General features: G+C 36.0%; 1 protein-coding gene across 3 annotated transcripts in view; it reads left to right on the forward strand.

Annotated features, from left to right (window-relative positions):
• Positions 1–17,516, forward strand: part of Ganc (glucosidase alpha, neutral C) — a 78,114-nt gene that overhangs the window by 52,217 nt on the left and 8,381 nt on the right. For all 3 annotated transcript variants that reach the window (XM_026392794.2, XM_026392803.2, XM_026392787.2), the window contains exons 15-21: positions 373–516; positions 2,082–2,178; positions 6,363–6,464; positions 8,170–8,413; positions 10,077–10,141; positions 11,881–11,957; positions 16,055–16,129. In XM_026392794.2, coding sequence (XP_026248579.1) covers positions 373–516; positions 2,082–2,178; positions 6,363–6,464; positions 8,170–8,413; positions 10,077–10,141; positions 11,881–11,957; positions 16,055–16,129 — 804 coding nt within the window. The remainder of the gene's footprint in view (positions 1–372; positions 517–2,081; positions 2,179–6,362; positions 6,465–8,169; positions 8,414–10,076; positions 10,142–11,880; positions 11,958–16,054; positions 16,130–17,516) is intronic.

The following is a 17,516-nucleotide window of genomic DNA, read 5'->3' on the forward strand; positions in this document are numbered from 1 at the left end:
ATATAGCTATAATTGCCTTTAGTTAAGAGTTGTAGCCTATGGTGGATGCTGTAGAGTCTAATTGTGAAAATTCATAACCTTTCCAGTAGGGGTCTCTAGGGAGATCTTGGAGTGAACTTGCTGGGCAATGTATATTTCGTAGACAACACAGGACAACATTTATTTGTTAATCAATATTTATTGAGAACTTTCTGTAGGCCAGGTACTATTTTTGGAGTTTTAGATTTATCAATGAACAAAATAGACACAATTCCCTTTCCAAAAAACATAATAAATAAGTAAGTTAAATGGGGGTAGAAAAGAAAAATAGGGACGCTATCATAGTAACATCATTACTGTGGTAGTGTTTTATGACCAGGATTTGCTTCCTAGGGATCTACAGATATCCTTTTCATATGGAATGACATGAATGAACCCTCAGTCTTTAGAGGGCCTGAGCTAACACTGCAAAAGAATGCCATTCATCATGGCAACTGGGAGCACAGAGAACTTCACAACATCTATGGTTTTTATCAGGTAAGAAAGATATCCAAAATTAAGTCAACTAGATTTATGTGCCCTACCTGAAATTCATTTGTTTTTTAATAGCCATACTATGCTGTCCATATCTCTTAGTGTGTCTTTTCTGACAAGTGCAGTGAGTCTTAGGTTATAGCCAATACAGGACTTTTTATTATTTCTCCTTTTGCTTCTTTTCCTTCCAAATCAACTTAATGAATTTTAAAATATTATGAGATTAATGATAAGATGGAAACATCTGCTTTGAAATGAGCCATTAGTATATAGCACTTTTATTGATACAAGCATTGTATAAATCTGTTAACAAAGGCTAAAGTTAAAATTAAAATTAAAGTTTTAATTGTCAAGTATAACTGATTAATTTTTTTTTAATTTTTTTAAATTTTGAAAATCTCACAAATATCCAAATACAGCAACGCTGACATTCTATATCAGGGAAGCATAATTTAGACACAGACACATAATTTCAATAAGTATGCTTTTTAAAAAAATTTAGAAGCCTTTCCTTAAGTATTTTTAAAATTTTTTTATTAGTTATTGATGGACCTTTATTTATTTGTTTGTGTGTGGTGCTGAGACTCAAACCCAGTGCCTTCTCATTCCGGGTGGTAAAATTGGCCAGGTATTGTGGCACATGCCCGTATTCCTAGCAGCTAGATAGCCTGAGGCAGAAGGATCTAAAGTTCAAAGCCAGTCTCAGTAACTTAGGCCCTAAGCAACTTAGTAAGACCCTATCTCAAAATAAAAAATAAAAAGGGCTGGGGATATGGCTTGGTGGTTAAACACCCCTGAATTCAATCCCTGGGACCAAAAAAATTTTTTAAAAAGGTAAAATTGTCTTTTATTTGCCAGTCACATCCAAAGGCTTGACAATCATGTGCTCTAATTTATATCTGTGGTTCTTTGTTATTTTTAGAATGTGACTATGTTCCCATTGCCTATTGGTATTTTCCAATGGGAGCTGCTGGCTAGAGATAGCACAGATTTCAGGTAGTATCTGTTTACTTCTCTAACAGCCTGTTGCTATTACTGCCAACTACCTTAGAGAATTTTCTTATGTAGGCCAGGACCAGTCACTTAACTTTGCTGAATCTGTTTTTTTCCCCCACCACTAGAAACTGTCTCAGAAATTGTTTGGTAGATTATGTGAAAAAATATTACAAAATACCAATTAATAGTAAGCATCAAATAAATGTTAGTTTATTTATTCATTGTTATTATTATTCGAAGAAAGTTCTTTTTTTAATATTTATTTTTTAGAAGTAGTTGGACACAATACCTTTATTTTGTTTATTTATTTTTATGTGGTACTGAGGATCGAACCCAAGGCCTCACATGTGCTAGACGAGCGCTCTACCGCTGAGCCACAATCCCAGCCCCAAGTTTTCCATTCTTTGAGTAAAGGAAGATATATCATGAAAACAATTTGGTTGGATTTATCTTAATATTTAACATTTCACATTTCCACCTACTATTTACCTTTTTCACATTATTTTATTAAGGATATTAACACAATGCCCTAATCCTATCTTCTCTGAATTTTTTTCTGTTGACTTTGATAGCAAATGGCTACTGCAGAGGGACTGATACAGCGATCTAAAGGGAAGGAGAGACCCTTTGTTCTTTCACGTTCTTTCTTCGCTGGGTCACAAAAGTATGGTAAGGAATGGCTTGTGTTAGACTGAAAAATACAAATTAACCACCTGTCCTTTTTGACTGTTTCTGGCATCTGCTGCCTCTGTGTTCCTTTTCAATAGCTATTGCTCAGACCTTTGATTGTACAGAGTGATCTACTCTGAAGTATGCATTTTATACTATAAAATAGAGAAGCCAATTTTAATCAAGTTTAACACTTGTTTCCAACTGAAAAAAATGGCCACTTATTGATAGGAGACTGACTTTACCATATTTAGTTTGTTGACATGGTGATCCTCAATCCTCTTTGATTTATTGAAACCAGGAAATATGCTTCTAACATATTCATTCAATCACCTGTTCTGTTCCACTTAGCAATATGACTTAAAATAGACCTGGCTGTTGCTTGTGGTCAAGGTCATCTATAACTGGATCTGGTTTACTAGCTAATGCAGATCTAATTTAACTTAACCACCCTGGCATAGGAAGGCTATTTTAAGACCCTTTTTCTTGCATAAACAACTGAAAACTTAGGTCCTAATTTCAAAAACCCAACTCTTACTGTATTGCAGACATTATTAGTTCTCCCACTAAACCCCTGAAAACCAACCTCAGTGGTACTCAACCAGAGACCAAGATATTATCATCTCAGGCAGAGATTCACGTATAGAGATGATCACCATAGCACTATTCTCTATTGTTACATAGATTTTTTGTTTGTTTGTTTCAAGAATAGTTATAAAAGTAAGTTGTGTCCATGTGGCAGACTATCATGAGGCTATTTAAAATGGTAGCTTTAACTGCATGAGAAAATGTTTGTGACATCATGTTAAAGGAAAAATAGAAAAGAATGCCTAAATATTTCCATATTATCCCAATTTTATAAAATATAAGATAGTAATTTAATCTATAAGTTGGTAGATAGTCAGATAAGATATAAGAAAATTTAGTACCTTGGGTGATTGGAGTGATTTTAATTTTCTTCTTTATCCTTATTTTCCAAAATCCCTACAAGTATCACTTTTTACCACTAAAAATGTGTATTTAATGAAAAAATTTATAAACACCAGTTTAAAAAAATAAGAGGAAACATAAATACTAAATTTTCTTTTTTTAAATATTTATTTTTTAGTTTTAGGTGGACATATATCTTTATTTTACATTTTATGTGGTGCTAAGGATTGAACCCAGTAACTCAAACATGGTAGGCGAGCATTCTACCACTGAGCCACAATCCCAGCCCCTAAATTTTCTTTGATCTTGTAAATGTTGACCCACTTTCTAGTCTGAGGCAGGAGGATCTCTTGAGCCTGGAGTTCAAGGCCAGCCTGGGCAACATAGCAAGACCCCAACTTAATCAACTTTGCCCCAGTATGTAGCAGGGCTTTACAGGAAATATATTTTGTTCAGTCAAATGCTGAAATCAATAGCCAGGAAGAACTTCTGTCTAAACAACCATATGAGCCATGAGAATATTTCTATGTTTATTATGATGAGCTTTTTTGACAAAATTTCAAAATCATTATGTAAATATATACATATTTTACTTGAAATTAAGGAAAACTTATTAACTACTATTTACAAAGGGCAATCCCTTGAAAATAGTTTTCATTGTTGATCGAAGGAAAATTCAAAATTTGTATGAGAAATAAAATCAAAAATATCTGTTCGAACTATTTTTGGTAGAAGATAGATAAAAATGCTTCAGTAGTAATGTAGATATAGTAAAATAAGATTTTCTTCCTTTTATGAATCTCTTTAGTAGTATGAAATCTGTCTTCAGAAACTCTCACAACTGTGCAATGATAAAGAACACTGGCTTTGAAGTTGGACTGCCTGGACTCAAATCCTACCTTAAATCTAATTAATGAGTATGTGACTATGGGTAGATTAGGAATCCACTGTTTGTCATAGTTCCTTCATTTGTAAAATGGAGTTAATAATATTATTTCCCTGATGTGGTTTTGGGGATGATTAAGTGGGATGATAATTCATACAAAGTATAAAGTTGCCATATTTTTCAATTAATGTTTCTAAAACAACTAGATATATATGGGTTACAACTGTAACCACAACCCTTACAGTTGTAAATAATTTTTACAACTCAATAATAAGATAGACAACATATTTTAAAAATTAGGAACGAAACCAGGTACACTCATGCACACCTGTTGTGTCAGCTATTTGGGAGCCTGGGACAGGAGGATCTCTCTAGCCCAGGAGTTCAAGGCCAGCCTGGGCAACATAGTAAGACCCCATCTCAATGACAAAAACAAAACAGAAGAACAAAAGATGTGGGGAATAGATACTTTACAGAAGAAGACATAGAATGATCAGTAAACACATGAAGAAATAATCAGTTATTAGGGACATATAAATTAAAACAAAAGAGGGAGATCAGTAAAGTAGAGGAAATGGACCAGAGAATGGGGTAGGTGAGAGAAAGGAGAAATAGAGAAATACTGGGGAATGATTAGCCAATTATATTTTTTTATTGTGTGCATGTAAGAATATATAACAACATCCCATAATTATGTACAACTATAATGTGCCAATAAAAAATGGAAAATATAAAAAAATAAATTATATAAAATAGAACAAAAGAAAGATACATTCCTTAGGTATGTTCCTTAGAGTGCCTAGAATTAAAAATACTGGTACTCTCATATATTGCTACGAGAATCTAAAGTGGTACAACCCTTCCTAAAAGGTTTGGAATTATCTTGAAGTGTTTAACATATGCTGAACATAAGACCTAACAATTTTGTCCCCAGGTATTTATCCAGAGATAAATAAAAACATATCACACAGAGATTTACACAAAGATATTTATGGTATCTTTATTTATAATAGCTCAAATCTGGAAAGAATCTATATATTCATAAATAGATAAATAGATAAATAACTTGTCATATGTTCCATATCATGGAATGCTACCCAGAAAATAAAAAAATAGTAAACTACGTTATGCTGAGTAAAAAAAATGTTAAAATATAATATGGTTTATGTTTCCATTGTATGAAAATTCCAGAAAAGACTAATCTATAACCATAGAAATCACATGAGTAAATTGCCTAAAGTGGGCATTTGTTGACTGCTAAGAAACCCATGGGAACTTCACTAGTTATGGAAATGTTCTATGCCTTGCTTATGGTGGTGGTTACAAGCATTAAACTCTTCACTTAAAACAGATACATTTATTGTACGTAAATGACATCTCAATAAAATTTATTTTTTAAAATATTCCTCCTATAATCATATTTGAATTATACTTCACGGAAACTAGTGCAAAATATGGGGAAAGGGGGATTGGATATCATAAAGATAAAGGAAAGATCAATGGAATAAAAGGAGATGGGGGGTGAAGGATGAGAAAGGGAAGGAAATAGGAATGAATTTTAACAAAATCACACTATGTGCATGTGTAAATATACCACAGTGCATTCTATCTTTCTTTATATACTATGTATAAAGCACCAATGAAAAATAAACAAGCAAAAGGGAAATCAGTAGAGTAGAGGAAGGAATCTAGGGGAGGGAGTTTGAGAAAGGGGAGCTTCCAGGACTTAGAGTAAATCAAAATCTGTGCACGTATGATTTTGTCAAAATGAACCAACTATTATGTATAACTGTAATGCTCTCATAAAAAGAATTATAAGACTGGGGATATAGCTCAGTTGGTAGAGTGCTTGCCTTGCATGCACAAAGCCCTGGGTTCTAATTCCCAGTACCACAAAAAAAATTCAAAACTATGCATAATTTCAGAATATTTTCATAGAATGTTTTGTGGATTTTAATAAATTTTTATATTAGAAAATTAATACATTTTCCTGTATAAATCAATTATTTACTTTTAGGTAAGAAATCTATTTTCCTTTTTAGTAGCTTGTCTTAAAAATCAAGGCTCTAAGCCAGGCATGGTGTCACACACCTATAATTCCCGAGACTTGGGAAGCTAAGGCAGGAGGGTCACAAGTTCAAGGTTAACCTCAACAATTTAGTGAGGCTAAAAGCAACTTAGTGAAACCCTGTCTCAAAATAAAACTAAAAAGGGCTGGGGATGTGACTCAGTGATTAAGCATTAACATATGGGTTCAATCCCTGGTACCAAATAAATGCATAAGTAAATAATCAGGACTCTAAATATGAAATTAAGTACATGAACTGACTTGTGATTTTTTTTAATACTTTCTTACTGGTGATCAAAGGTGCAGTGTGGACTGGTGACAACACAGCAGAATGGAGTTACCTGAAAATTTCTATCCCCATGTTACTAACTCTCAGCATTACTGGGATCTCTTTTTGTGGAGGTAAGATGAGTTCTGTCTTGGAGCTTAAAGTGAGAGATAATGAAAAATGAAATGTTTCTTCAAAGCTGGTCATAAAACCCTTCTCCTTAGCTATTTTGAGCTGGGATAAATATGGGAAAGAGAAAACAGGAGAAAGTGAAGGGGAGCAGATTAGAGAGAAAAGTGAAAGCAGGATGCTTCAGAACTTCTTGTATATTGCCCAAATTTAAGACAAAGAATCAATTTCTCAGAAGGAGAAAAGGGAAGCACCAAAGAGTACTTCTTTTCCTCATTCTTTCATCACTTCCTTTTTAGATGCAGCATGTGAAAAAAGTATGGGGTGGGGCCATAGCTCAGTAGCAGAGCTCTTGCCTAGCATGTGTGAGGCACTGGGTTCGATCCTTAGCATCACATAAAAATAAATAAAATAAAGGTATTTTGCCCATCTACAATTACCAAAAAAAAAAAAAATTAAGTGAAAAAAATAGAGAGAATTACAAAGAATTTAGTGAATCAGAAGTTAGTGTGGGGGCTGGGGTTGTAGCTCAGTGGTAGAGCACTTGCCTAGCACATGTGAGGCACTGGGTTCAATCCCCAGCACCACATTAAAAAAACTAAATAAACAAAATAAAGGTATTGTGTCCATCTACAACTAAAAATATTTTTTAAAAAATTAGTGTGGGGCAGAGATATATCAGTGGTACAGCTCTCACCTAACATGTGCAAGACTCTAGGTACAATTTTTAAGTACTGCTAAAAAATAACAATAATAGGAAGGAGAAAACAGAGAAATAAATTCTTAGCAGATTTTAAATTCCGTGACATATTTTAACTGTGTTTTTTTAAAAAGATATGCTCTTGAGAAAGATAAATTTAATTAAAATAAGTGTGTCTGATGGTGTACCTTCCTTGCATCCTGAGAATTCTCTGTGGATAAAGGTTAAAAGTTGCTCAATGTGACTGCAGTTCCAGTTTTTCCTTGTTTTCTGCAGAAATAGAAACAAGTTAATATTATATTTTTATATTGATAGTTTTTGGTATTGGTCCACATATAGTACAAGAAATACATATCCTACTCTAGGACTCAGCATGAAATTCTACCTAAACTTTTTTTTTTTTTTTATACTGGGGATTGAACTCGGGGGTACTCAACCACTGAGCCACATCCCCAGCTCTATTTTGTATTTTATTTAGAGGCAGGGTCTCGCTGAGTTGCTTAGCGCCTAGCTTTTGCTGAGGCTGGCTTTGAACTCGCAGTCCTCCTGCCTCAGCCTCCTAAGCCACTGGGATTTCAGGCATATGCCATCACACCCAGCTTTAAACTTCTAATTCTGATTATTTACTTCTTTTTAGTTCTTTATTTTTTATCTTGGTTTTCCTGTTGCTTCCAAAGGAAGTTGGTTACCAGCTCCTTCCTTCCAATACACACACATAACAATAAATCAAGTCAACATTTTATGATTTCTAGGTAATATGAGTTCAGGAACATATAGGAGTATTGATTTTAGAATAATCTTCTGGTCTTTTAACAAGAAGACAGTGTTCAAAGAGTGTTTTGTCAGATCTCCAGAGAGGCCGTTTTATATAATGTGCTCCCCTTTTTGAGGTCATAGTTTTGAATGCACATATGTTCCCTTTTTCTGGACAGTCATCAAGACCTTATCTTAACCTGTACATCATTTATTTGAAGTCTGGTTGCCTTACTTGGCCTTTCTTTCCTAACCAGCTGATGTGGGTGGCTTCATTGGGAATCCAGATGCAGAACTGCTGGTGCGTTGGTACCAGGCAGGAGCCTACCAACCCTTCTTCCGTGGCCATGCTAACATGAACACCAAGCGACGGGAACCCTGGCTTTTTGGGGAGGAATACACCAAACTTATCCGAGAAGCCATCAGAGAACGCTACACCCTCCTACCCTATTTGTATTCTCTGTTCTACCATGCACATGTGGCTTCTGAACCAGTCATGAGGTAAAAATGCATCATCCATTCAGGGACTGCAGCAGCCTAATTCTCTCACAGTGATTAGGGACTAGACTAATTGTGCAGTGATTTTAAAAGAAAAAGTGAAGAAAAGCCTCACGTTTAATCAAGTTCCAGTGAGCTTCTTGACTACCAATTATGCACATGATTCTGGCTGTCGAAGACAGATTTAAAAAAACTAGACCCCCTACTACTGTGATTAAATGTACATGCTAGGTGAGAGGCAAAAATAGAGCTATCTCAAAGAATAAAGAAGTGACTGAAAGAATCCATTATTTGACAGTAGCATCTTTTCAGAAAGAATAACTTACCTGCCAGCCTTAGGCTTTCCTTTATCTTACTCTTAGGACTAAACTGTTCCAAGCTTGAGGTGAGCATTTGTTTATAAATTTTAACTCTATTTTGAAGGCAAAATATATAAAAAAAAAAAACTTTCTAGATTAGGGAAAGATACATACCAGCATACACAATTCACCAAGACTTCAGGATCAGAAGTTCCTAAATTTAGATGAAATCAGTATCACCTGGGGAGCTTTCCACTATAGATTTTAAAAGCTATACCTCCAAAACTTTCTAGGAATCTCTTTGGGTAGGTTTCAAGAATCTATATTTGTTAGAAGTTTCCCTTTTAGGTTCTAGACATCACCCAGGTATACCGTTGTTTTGTTCTGTAGGAAAGAAATATGTTATTACAAAGGCTGGTGAATAAACTAAAAATAAATTTTGCTTATTAGAAGATATTCTTTCCTCATGTAATTGAAAAATGACTAGAACCATTAAGTTGATATCCAGGTAGATATATACTGACAGTTTTATTGTTTATGAACCCAAATACATCCTAGTTACACAAAACAATAACAATCAAAAAAGAATACTCAAAATTTCTTAACCCCACACCCCAAAAAATAATGCCAGCTTGAAAACAAGAAACATCAGTTCTTCTCAAAGATATAGTGATTAAGTGATGCATGAAAGCAGCAAACACAAAAATAAAACAGCACAGAGGGGCTGGGTTGTGGCTCAGCGGTAAAGCACTTGTCTTGCATGTGTGAGGCACTGAGTTCCATCGTCAGCACCAAATAAAATAAATAAACAAAGGTATTGTGTTCATCTGCAACTAAAAAAAATGTTTTTTTAAAAAGCACAGAATTATCATCATTGTAAAATCATATCCAAAGATGTTAGGCATTTGGACTTGCATAAAGCTCTGACTCTGCCCATTAGAGTAGTGTTTAGTGCTCAACAATCAGAAGGAAAAGTGGCAGGTACTAGAATTCTCAATATTTCTTTAGAACATTTTTACATAATAAAAATGTAAAGTAATCACAGCAATTTCTCATAAAAACTTGAGTTGTATGAAAAAGAATCTTGACTCTTTAGTGCTTTCCAGTTTCCTTTGTATAGTTTTTTTTTTTTTAAGAGAGAGAGAGAGAAAGAATTTTAATATTTATTTTTTGGTTATCGGCAGACACAACATCTTTGTATGTGGTGATGAGGATCGAACCCGGGCCGCACGCATGCCAGGCAAGCGCGCTACCACTAGAGCCACATCCCAGCCCTCCTTTGTATAGTTTTTAAACTAAAAATATAAAAATCTTAAAAAACATATAATTACATTAAAATGTAATGAATGTTCTTTTCACTTTCCCAGGCCTCTGTGGATAGAATTCCCAGATGAATTAGAGACTTTTGGTGTGGAAGATGAATACATGCTGGGTGAGCATTTATTAATTACAAACAATATAATTATGTTTCTATTAAATTTTCTACTATGAGAGCACTTTTTAAAATCCTAATCCCAATGAAACTAAAAAAATTAAAATAAATTCCTTCATCAAGATTTGTGATGCATTAGTGGGATTGCAGATCTATTCTGTTGTAATTATAGCACTCACAGTATTATTCTTACCAACATCAAATAAATCCATTCTATTTGTAGGTATAGTTTAAACTTTTGTTTTGTGTTCACTCTTCTAAGCCTATTGAGACCACTACAGGGAAGGAAGTAGGCAAAAAGTAAATCATATATATATAGTAAAGAACCAGAAGAGTTTATTTCATATACAGTATTAGGCCTCTTTAACAAGGATTAACCATCAATTCTAGAACATGGAAGTTTATTATCTTAGAGACAAAGCTCAAAAAGCCAGTCTAAACATTGAGTTGCCCAAAAGGTAACCACGTGCCAAACAATGGAAACCTCCAGTGTTAAATAATAGAGTCATTGGGCTGGGGCTGGGGCTCAGTGGTAGAGGGCTTACCTGGCATGTGTGAGGCACTGGGTTCGATTCTCAGCACCACATATAAACAAAATAAAGGTCCATTAACAACTAAAAAAAAATATTTAAAAAAATAGTCCTTGGTCTGTGAATGTAGCTCAGTGGCAGAGCACTCAGATGGCATGTTCAAATTCCTAGGTTCAATCCCTTACACATTAGGTCTCAATAATCACTGCCTTGGAGGAACCTCCCTGACCACTCCTTGCCTTCTTATACCTTAGACTGTTCTCCTCCATCAAAGTCAATCTGTCGCATTAAAAAAAAACTTCTGCGTTGTACTTTTGCTTTTTTTGGTATTTGTCTTAACTCTATCTTTCAATTACTTTTTAATATCTGTCTTCATTTACTATAAGCTCCATGAAAGCAGGGATCATGCTTGTTTTATCTGCCACTCTATCCCCAGAACCTATCAACATGCCTGGCAATCAGTATTTATTGAATAAAAGAATTTACAAATGATGAATTTTTACCTGCATGGTGGCAAGATCAAAGAAAATTTAATAATACTTGCATCTACAGCCTTCCCAATGATAACTGCCCAAGCAAAAGAACCTGAGTAGCCACAGTGACATAATTCTAGATAACAGTTGTAGACTCACTATCATCAGTATCATTCAAAGAAAACAGTAAAGCCATGGAGAGATGCAGTGGTGCTTTCAGATTATTGGTGCACCAGAAGTTAAGCACAAAATGATACTGTAGTAAATTGTGTTAGGGTTCCTTCCTATAATCCTGATATTCCATATATGGATTAATGATGGGTAATAGCAGTCACCTATTTGAGCCCCTGTCCTCTTTCTAACAATGCATCTCTCTGATGAATCATTGGTTTAACTCACCATAGTCTCTGCCTTACAGAAGTTTACAGTCTAGTAGTTTTTTGCCAGGCATTGTGGCCCATAACCTGTAATCCCAGCTACTCAGGAGGCTGAGACAGGAGATTTGCAAGTTGTAGGCCAGCCTCAGAAATTTAGCCAAGCCCTAAGCAATTTCGCAAGACCTGTCTCAAAAGGAAAAAAAAAAATGAAAAGGGCTGGAGATGTAGGTCAGTGGTGAAGAACCCCTGTTTTCAAGCCCCATACCAAAACAAAACAAAATAAAAAGCACAATACTGTTCAATTAAAGGAAAAGAATTCTCGTAATGACACTAAATTTTATTTCTTCTCCATTCTTAAGGAAGTGCTTTATTGGTTCATCCAGTCTCAGAACCAAAAACCACCATGGTTGATGTATTTCTGCCAAGATCAAATGAGGTAAGACTAATAACAATTAGTCACATATCTCAAGTCTCATCTCTCTCATCCCTTTGTTTCTTTAAGCAACTAAATTTCTCCATAATGCTTTGGTGAACACACACCAAATGACTGTAATAACTGATAATTTTTTTTAGATTTTTTTTAGTTGTTGATGGACTTTATTGTCTTTATTGTGCTGAGAATCGAACCCAGTGCCTCACACATGCTAGGCGAGCACACTACCACTGAGCCACAACCCCAGCCATAACTGATGATTTTTAAAAATCATGACACTGTCCACTTAGGCTAAGAAATTAATGGAGGCCAGGTGATAGAAAAATGAATAGGTGATGGCCCCAAGAAGGATCAGAATTCATCTTCACACTGACTTGCTTAAGTGAGTTCTTAAACACACTGAGGGTAGGGTAAGAAAAAAATCTTTTGTCTACTATGAGGTATCAGACTCTGGTGGGAAACTTAAGTATAAAGAAACTTTGCTCTTTATGCCAGTCACAGTGGCGCACGCCTGTAATCCCAGTGGCTCGGAAGGCTGAGACAGGAGGATTGCAAGTTCAAAGCAAGCCTCAGCAATGGCAAGGTGCTAAGCAACTCAGTGAAACCCTGTCTCTAAATAAAATACAAAATAGAACTTGGAATATGGCTCAGTGGTCGAGTGCCCCTGAGTTGAATCCCCAGTACCAAAAAAGAAAAAAAAGAAAAGAAACTTTGCTCTTTGATTCTGGCTCCCTTTGAATCCTAAATTTTGGTACCAAAAATTGTCTCCAGTACTCACCAAATTGATCAAGATCAACAATGACTTCCCTCTATCATCTCTACCTTCCTTAGCTATCTTATTAGTTATTGTCATTTGTTATTATTACTATATGAACAGTCCCGGCCTACCAGAGCCCAGGGCAGTGAACTTAGGCAGAGCACAAAGGTAAGGCAGGGACAACCCTTTTTCTGCAGAGCAGAGACCATGGAGACTTGGTGCTCCAGACTAGGGAAAGAGGGTGTGGAATGAAGAGCAGAAAAGAGACAGACTAGGGAGAGTCCTCAGGAACTAGAGCTTCACCCCAGGCTTCAGCACACAGAGGAAAGAGCCATGCAGGGTGCTGGGCTGGACTGAGACTACCATGTCAAGAGACTCTTTTTCAGTGGCCACCATTCAGCTACCTACACTTTTTATTATTGATATGACTATCCAGGTTTTTCTCCAGAATGTTTATGAACTATAGTCTTTCCTCTTGGTTTCTCCAGTAATTTGAAGTCCTGAAGTTGAGGGATCTTTACAAAGATTCCCTTGCCAAGTAGAAACCTGAGGAAAACATTAAATACAGCAACAGCTAAATAAATGGTCCTGTTGAGCATGTCTGATGAGAATTTTTCAAGTTTATTCTAACAAAGCAGTAGGTATCTATTAAGAGAAACTGGCTCCCTTTCTAACTTAGCCAAGAATTTTTACTAATGATTCATCATTGCAAACACATTGTTGTGACTTTGAACTATATTCCTTCATTTTTTATCGGAGTGTTCTGTGATTGTTTCTCTTGCAACATCTTCACAAATGTTGGGTAAAAAAGCCAAAAAAATTCTTGCCAGACCTGCTTCATTATCTTGACTAGCTGGCCAGTACACTTCACACTAAATGAGCAGGCTGTCTGAAGTTCACACTGTCACTCTTACCCATATTTATATGGGGCCCATCTCCTCTCCTCCAAGTCTGGGCTCAAATATCTCATCAGCAAAGCTGTCTCTGACCACCTGTTTAAGTTTATAGACTTCTCTCGTTGCTCCTGGTGCTCCCTAGGCCTCTCCAGCCTTTCTCTTTCTTCACAGGACTTGCCACCATCTAACATTCTGTATATTTACTTATTTTCTTATTATGTACCTCTCCTATTGGAATGTGAGCTCCTTGAAGGCAGTGATTTTCATCTGTTAGGTTCACTATTACATCCCCAGCAACTAAGTGGATACCTGATATATAGTTGGCACTCAGCAAGAACTTGCTTAGGAACCTGGGACTGAGTTCTGGGTTTGGTCCTTTGTGGAATTTTATGCTAGTTATACCCTTCCTAAATTGGAGATCTTTGGATATGGCACCAAAGCACAAACCTTGTATCTCTCATTTTAATCAGTTATGGTGGTAGACAAGACAATGCTCAAACCTTGTTTGAATCAGTTTACCTTTTATCCCCACCAATGCTTTATCTGAAGCTACTGGGATTAGCTAGAGAGGAGAGAGAGAAAGCCAGAGAATGATATATAAAAGAAACATAAAGAAAACAAGCTAATGTTCTTACAAACACAGACTCAAAAATCCTTGAGAAAATATTAATAAATTGAATCCAATCAAGAATAACATATCATGACTGCAGTAGGTTTGACCCTATTGAATTAAGAGTTCACTGTGGCAGCTGGGCACAGTGGCACATGCCTATAATTTCAGCAGCTCAGGAGCTGAGGTAGGAGGACTGCAAGTTCAAAGCTAGCACCAGCAACTTAGCAAGATCCTAAGCAACTTATTAAGACCCTGTCTCAAAATTTAAAATAAATAAAAGGGACTGGGGATGTGACTCTGTGGTTAAGCATCCCTGGATTTAGTCCCCAGTAATCCCCCCAACCCCCCAAAATAAAAGCATTCACTATGGCTAATGATGGTCAAATCACAGTTCTGTCATCTTCACAACAGGGTGGTAACAGACTAAACAACTGTGCTATATAAAGGATGTGGTAATCCCACAAAGTGAACTTGCAACACTGGCTGCCAGAAAGTATACTGGCTAAAAGAGAGAAAATAAGGTTTTTGTTTTCATTCTCCTTCTAATGATATCTTTAGGATTTATTCCATCAAATTACTTTATAGGCTCTTTTTGATACTTCAGCGACTGGCTCCCTCTTGATAGAGATCTCACATAAGAATTAGAACCTTAGCTCTGAATTATACTGTGTAAAAAAGTGATACCATATTAGTAATCCATGTTTCAATTTGTTTTTGTCCCAGATCTATTCTTTCTCTGGTATTTTCCTTTTCTGCTGCCTCATTTGCAATCTCTTTACCTGCAACGTGCTTTTCTTTATTTTGGTTATTTTTTCTATTTTGTCATCTCATTTACTGCTAGAAGCACTAAGTTTTTATAAGCCAAGTGGGCTATAAAACCCAGGAGGTCAAGGACTGCCTTTTCACTCATTAGACATCTTAATTATCATGTATGTGGAGCACCTGGCATAGTGGTTATGTTGTTTAGCAAATAACTTTTTTCTTTTGGTACCAGAGATTGAACTCAGGGAAACTCAACCACTGAGCCTCATCCCCAGCCCTATTTTGAATTTTACTTAGAGACAGGGTCTCACTGAGTTACTTAGTACCTCGCTGTTGCTGAGGCTGGCTTTGAACTATGATCCTCCTGTCTCAGCCTCCTGAGCTGCTGGGATTACAGGTGTAATTACTTTTGAATGTACAGATGGGCAAACAAATGACCTTTATTAAATTAATTAGTCATAGTCCCTTAAGATTTGCTCCTTCCTTCCTTCCTTCCTTCCTTCCTTCCTTCCTTCCTTCCTTCCTTCCTTCCTTCCTTCCTTCATTCATTCCCTCCCTCCCTTTCATGTTAGAGATCAAATCCAGGTTCATGGACGTGCTTGGCAAGCATCTGTCTCTGAGCTATATCCTCAGTCCTTTTTATTTTATTTTGAGTCAGAGTTACACTGAGTAGCTCGGCTTGGCCTCAAACTTGAACTTGTTCTGCCTCAGCTGCCTGAATAGCTATGATCATAACCATGAGCCATCAAGTCCCACTCTTTCAGATCTTCTTAAAAACACATATTCTTCCTAACTTCTACCCAAGATTTAAAAAAAAAAAGGAGGGGGGAGCTGGAGATGTAGCTCAGTGGTAAAGCGCTTCTGGGTTCAATCCCCAGTTCCCTCCCAAATAAATAAATAATTTAAAAAAATACTTCCCCATACCACAATGAAACAAAAACAAACAAAACCCCCCACTTATCTCCATTTATTTTAGTTTCTGGTTATTTGAAATGCAGTTAAGTGAATATTTTAATGAGTAAGTTGTGAGCAGAGTTACTCATAAACTCTTTCTCACTGGGGTCTGTTTTAGATCTGGTATCACTCTAAGACATTTGCTCATTGGAAAGGAGGATGTACCGTGAAGATTCCAGTTGCCTTGGATACTGTAAGTTATTTTCAGACTATTATTTCTACCTGTGTTGTATTTGTCTGCTCTGATTGCTGTGACAAAATACCACCAACTTAGTGGTTTAAACAGCAGAAATTAATTTCCTCACAATTGTGAAATTTCTATTTCCAGATCAGATGAGAATGACAGTTGATGCAGTTCCTAATGAGGCACTTCTTTCTGTCTCTCCTTTTTTAAAAAAATATATTTCTAGTTATAGATGGACCCAATACCTTTATTTTTGTGTGGTACTGAGGATCCGAGCCAGTGCTTCACATGTGCTAGGCAAGTACTCTACCACTGAGGCCCAGCCCTAACCCCTTCCTGTCTCTTCTTATAAAGACACTATTCCTATCGTATCAGGGCCTCACCACTGTGATCTCATTTTACATAATCATCTCCAAAGAGGTCCTATCTCCAAATATAATCACCTTGGGGACTGGACTTCAACGAATGAATTTTAGGGGGATACTGACCTTCAGTCTATATTGTGTGCCTGTATCATAAAACCAAGAATGTTAGTGTTCTGCATAATAACATATACATATAGAAACGGAAAGTAGATTAGTAAGTAGTTGCTTAGGGCTGGGACAGGGCAAGGAATTGGGGTATGATGAAGAGTGACTGCTACTTGGTACAGATTTCTTTTTTGGGTATCAGAATATTCTAAAATCAATAGTGGTGAAGGTTGCAAGACCAATATACTGAAGCCTGTTTAACTGTATACTCTAAATGTGAAATATATATGATTATATCAATAATGCTGTTAAAATGTGAAGAAAAATGTCTTAAAATATATATACTCAGATTTCATGGTATGAAATATCAGGGATAAAAACAACTCTTACCCATATGTTTACATTTGTGTGTCTAAGGAAAGTAATATTAAAAACAGAAAATGCAGTGATTATAACGCATGCCATATAGAATGTCCTTCTACAAGACTAAGTTAAAAACATGAGTTTTCAGGCATGATCCTGGGCCTCTCAGCCCAAGGGAGTAATATCAGTATGATGTTAGCATCAAAGGGGCCTGCCTATCCAGGCTGTTTTGAGTTTCCAAAGGGAAGTTCCTTCCTATAGCTAAATCATAGCACTATCATAGTCCCTGAGTAGAGTGAAATAAATAAATAGGCAGTGATGTGATTTTTTTAAATTATCAGCAGTGATTTTTTTATAAAGAAAATAATTTCAGGGGCTGGGTGGTGGCTTAGTGATGGAATACTTGCCTTGTACATGTGAAGCACTGGGTTTGATCCTCAGCACCATATAAAAATAAATAAATTAAATAAAGGTATTAAAAACAAAGAAAGTTATTTTGGATATTAACTTTCAGATCTAGAGAAAAACCTTAATAATCATCTACTTAAATACCTTACACTTAC

Source organism: Urocitellus parryii, chromosome 6 (genome assembly GCF_045843805.1).
Source record: "Urocitellus parryii isolate mUroPar1 chromosome 6, mUroPar1.hap1, whole genome shotgun sequence".
Lineage (NCBI taxonomy): Eukaryota > Metazoa > Chordata > Mammalia > Rodentia > Sciuridae > Urocitellus > Urocitellus parryii.